This window comes from Hylaeus anthracinus, unplaced genomic scaffold (assembly GCF_026225885.1).
Source record: "Hylaeus anthracinus isolate JK02 unplaced genomic scaffold, UHH_iyHylAnth1.0_haploid 2, whole genome shotgun sequence".
Taxonomy (NCBI): Eukaryota; Metazoa; Arthropoda; class Insecta; order Hymenoptera; family Colletidae; genus Hylaeus; species Hylaeus anthracinus.
The window spans coordinates 3,594,564-3,599,111 of record NW_026534838.1 but is presented as its reverse complement, the minus strand read 5'-3'; the positions used below and the strand labels follow the sequence as shown (position 1 = coordinate 3,599,111).

Below are 4,548 nucleotides of genomic sequence, written 5' to 3'. Positions count from 1 at the left end.
TAGCCAGTACAGATTTAATGGGGAAGGTTGGGGTTTATTTCTCGGTTGCCGTCGATCCTACCGAAAATTTGTATATAACAAAAAATATTCCAAATTTAATTTTCTTTCAGTTCTGTCATATACATTTTTTTGTGCCCTCAATACCAAGGGAGATATCCTACATTTTAATTTCGTATGTTACATTTACCGATTCCATAGATTCCATAAGATGTAAATTATTTACATGGAGAGAGAATTTAACCTTTTTCGTCAAATTTAAACAAACTTCGAACGATTTGTTTTCCATGTTAACCGTTATTGTTTTCTACTTTCAGCGATAGGCAGGACGTTAATACCTAGGTACTTCCGCTCAATATTCGAGGGCGGAGTGACGGAACTTTACTACAATTTGAAGCACCCGAAGGAGTCATTTCACAATACCAGCATAACCCTCGACTGTGATCACTGCGTTATGGTCACGCACCATGGGAAACCAATGTTCACGAAGGTGAGGTATCCTAAATTTCACGAGACTAATCGTACTCCTCGCGTAGAAACCTCCGAGCCTTCGAACCTTGTTCTCTTCTGCAACACATCAGCAATCATTATTGCAACGTCTGTTCAACCATCGGCATTTAACAATCTAAAATCCACGGATTCATGCTTCGAATCACACCGAATACCTGATTTAATGTGCGGTTCTTGGACCATATCCTCGACTTCCTTTTGTTACCCGTCATCTTACTCCTTTCGATACCTCTGTCTCTATCACGCATCCTTCCACTTAATAACACTTTGATGATATCTCACGGACGAAAAGTCAAATTTCTCTGCAACGACGTCGCCAGCACCCTTCGACGGGAGTTACTGCAGCCCCTAATCGTATATTTCCTCGCCAGGTATGCACGGAGGGTAGATTAATATTGGAATTCACCTTCGACGACCTCATGAGGATAAAGTCGTGGCACATGTCGGTGAGGACGCACAAGGAGCTAGTGCCTAGGTCCATGGTCGGTATGCAACAGGACCCGACGGTGCTCGAGCAGCTCAGCAAGAACATCACCAGGCAGGGCATCACCAATTCCACCTTGAACTACCTTAGGGTAAGCACAACTTGACCTTATTGGAAGCCCTTTATTAGAACTAGGAAAAGCTTGTGCTATTAGCTAGTGCTATTATCGTCAACATTATTATTATTAGCATTAATCATGTTGAACATAACTTGTTCTGGTATAATTAGATCGTCCAGAAAGTTCGTGGCAATTTTTAAGAAAAATTCAAAGGCACATATGAATCTTGATATATATTTATTGAATTACATAGGCTCCATTTTGTTCCACAAATTTTCCACCTTTTAAGGGGTGTGTACATGTTATTTGTTCTCAACCATATATATTCAGACATGGCCTCTCAGACAACCTAATAATTCGAAATTGTTTCCTTCTCCATAATATACTAAATCAAAGTTATAAATCGAAATAAGATTCCTACGTTCTTCACTGATTCAATTCATTCTTGAGTATAGACTTCTGTCGGACACCCTGTATATTCGCGATATACTAGGTGAACGCAAAGGGCCAGGAATCGCGCAGAGATCGGCTCGCGAAAGTACACACCGAGTATCCGGGTTACGATCCACCTTCTTTTGCACGCTCGGAAGCGCTTTCACTCGCGCGTATCGCTGGTCTCTGCACGCTGAAACGATTGTTGTGTCGTTAATCGAAAGCCGTCGAGAAAACCTGTCGTACTCGGTCCGTCGATCGCGCAGGAATTTCGAAAAACGTTCTAACCCTTTCACGTCCGCAACTTTCCATTTCACGTCGATCTATCTTTTCTTCTTCTTCTTTTTTTTTTTTATTTGTAATGAAATTGGAAAAAGAAACACGATTTTGTCCAAGTATTTAAAGGGCTGTGTTCTGATTTGAACAGCTTCAAAAAATCGTACGCTTAGAATCTCTGGAATATTTAAAAGTATCCTGCATATTGTCAGTGAAGAAAGTACGAATAAGTAATTTCAGCCTTACTTAACGTTACGGAATAGTTTCGATGTTCTTTACCATTATCAACAACAAAAAATCGCACCGAACACGTTTCGAAATTTCGCAACTTCTCCTCTGGAATTTTCTTGCCGTACATATCACGAATGTGTAATTTATGAAAATTCCGCGACGGTGATATTAACGGGTACATTAATTAAAATCTAGTCCGGAAGTACGTAAAATTTCTGCCCTCTGCACATCTATCCAATCATCGATTATTTTAATCGTCATCGTTATGGCATAAAGGCTGTCGCGATATTACGTGTTCGCGTTAATGATAATATTAATCATACTGCTGATAATGATAATAATAATAACAACAATATTAGTAGTAGTAATAATAATAATAATGTAAAATGGATTTCAGTTTTATCAGGGGCAAACGTAAACCAAAATTAATTTGCTACCAGTACGCCAGCGTTACGCGCCACGCGAATATATTTTAGAAAGTTTATTTTCAACTGCTGCACGGCCGTATACGATAATTTTCATATTAATAGCGCGCGTAAGTTCCCTGTCGAAGTCGCGTCGGATTAAATAACAGCCGCGTTCGTTTCATTTCCGATTAGTTTTCGTTCGATTTGCATGAAAATCATTCGCCAAACAAAAATACGCGCGACGCGCGCTTCTCGTCGACTTTCGGTAACATCTACGGGGTGTAAAGGACCGATGGTGACCCGTTAAAAAGTAGATATCGCGAGTAATCGAATCGGTTTTTATCGCCTGAACAAATTTCAGATGGCCTCTTCTGCGCGATTACACCGTGCTTTGTGTTCGATTTTAATTTGATCAAAAGATGAATTAAAGAGGAGTTAATATCACGGATTAGAAATATTCTGTACAAGAAAATCGCCTCTTCTGCAAGATTATATCAGAGCCCGCTAATAAAAGTCACAAAATAATTTATTTCTCAGACATTGTTTTACTGTTCAAAAATCGTTTTTACGCTACACCTTTCTTACATTTAATTGCACATCTGAACACAGCATGTCGATGGAAATTTTCTGTAATTAAATGATGACAATTCCATGTACGCTTACAATCTATATATGTCTTAAATAGTTTATTATACACGGATAATTCCGCTTTTATATTTGTAAAGACTTACTTAGCCGAAAAAATTCATGATTCCTAGAGGTTTTTTCCATTGTATATCGTTTATTGGAAGCATGCACCTCTAGATTTGAAATCGTTAAAGACGTAAATGGAAGAAAAATTAATATTACAGATTAGATTAAAACATATTTCCACCAATCGTTACGGTTTCCCGCGATAATCGCCGCGCAGAGACAAAGCAATCAAGGCCAAGTTCGAGACTGCTCCAATTAACGATAACCATTCCCTGGCTGTTTTTCCAGTTATGCGTGATCTTGGAGCCGATGCAGGAGCTAATGTCGAGGCACAAGGCGTACGCGTTGTCACCGCGGGACTGCTTGAAGACGACCTTGTTCCAGAAATGGCAGAGGATGGTTGCCCCGCCGGGTAAGAGAGGTAGACGAACAGTTGCTTTACATGAGAAGCACCAGCCAGTGGAGCCAAACGGCCGACCAGTCTACCGCAGGATTTGGTTTTTTGAACGGGCAAACGACGCTAAACACGTCGTCGTCTTGTTGTCGCGCGATGAATCTCGGTTCCAATCGTTTTCTACGGCTACCGTTTCCTGCATCTCACCACCCCTGCATCTCACCACCCCTGCATCTCACCACCCCTGCATCTCCGTCCCTTCCTTGACACTTTATGTACCGGGAGCCTATTCATAGACTTTGTAATAGCAGTATTTAGCTTTTCGAATTTATTTACTGTATCGATGGTTGTCTACTTACATTGTTCAATTTTTGGAAACATACTTGGCTCTCGATGTACCTAGCAACAGTATGGAGGAATTATTGCCAGCTTAGATTGGTGTATGGTGCTGTAGAAGATTCTTTCTTGAATTAAAGACTGTTTCTAAATAGCCCGGTGGATAAAGTGTTAATTGCACGCAACGAAAAGCAAGAACGGTTTGACCAGCGGTACTATGTAGGAAGATGTAGGTTGCCTTATGGTGGAGTTATTTTCCTGTGTTTATTGTTTTATTTTTGATTTTATAGCATTAGCGTTATGCAATATTTCTTTCATCTGTTGGAATCGTTTTTAAATTAATCTTCTATGGGCCAATTGTCGGTCCCATGGTTCCAGTATTTCAAATCTTTTTCAAATTTCGGTGCAAAGGTGCTGCGTATAGTGGAAACTAGTCTTGTTTTAGGACACCATTGAAGTGTGGCCTCTTGGAGGGAGGATAGCTCACGGGGTAGGAAAATTTCGCCAGGACAAGCGTATTCAAATTTCGATGCTAATTTTATTGACTTAACACTAGCTGAACGTCCGTTATCGTTGTCATCGTTACTAGCACGGAGATACAGAAATAACGCTGGATGGCTGGACTCCACGCAGGAGAACGCTAAAATCCATAACTATAATATTGGTATTAGCTACCAAACCGTGAACTAATTCTGCAGATAGAAACGTTCTCTTTTATAGTACAAACTTT

At 40.2% G+C, this 4,548-nt stretch overlaps 1 protein-coding gene across 5 annotated transcripts in view; it reads left to right on the top strand.

The window, feature by feature from the left end:
• LOC128893021 (LIM domain-binding protein 2) overlaps window positions 1-4,548 on the top strand; it is a 175,582-nt gene that overhangs the window by 168,503 nt on the left and 2,531 nt on the right. For 4 of the 5 annotated variants that reach the window (XM_054153731.1, XM_054153729.1, XM_054153728.1 and 1 more), the window contains 3 exons: window positions 315-487; window positions 879-1,082; window positions 3,377-3,509. In XM_054153731.1, coding sequence (XP_054009706.1) covers window positions 315-487; window positions 879-1,082; window positions 3,377-3,509 — 510 coding nt within the window. The remainder of the gene's footprint in view (window positions 1-314; window positions 488-878; window positions 1,083-3,376; window positions 3,510-4,548) is intronic. The other variant, XM_054153727.1, reaches the window with a different exon arrangement.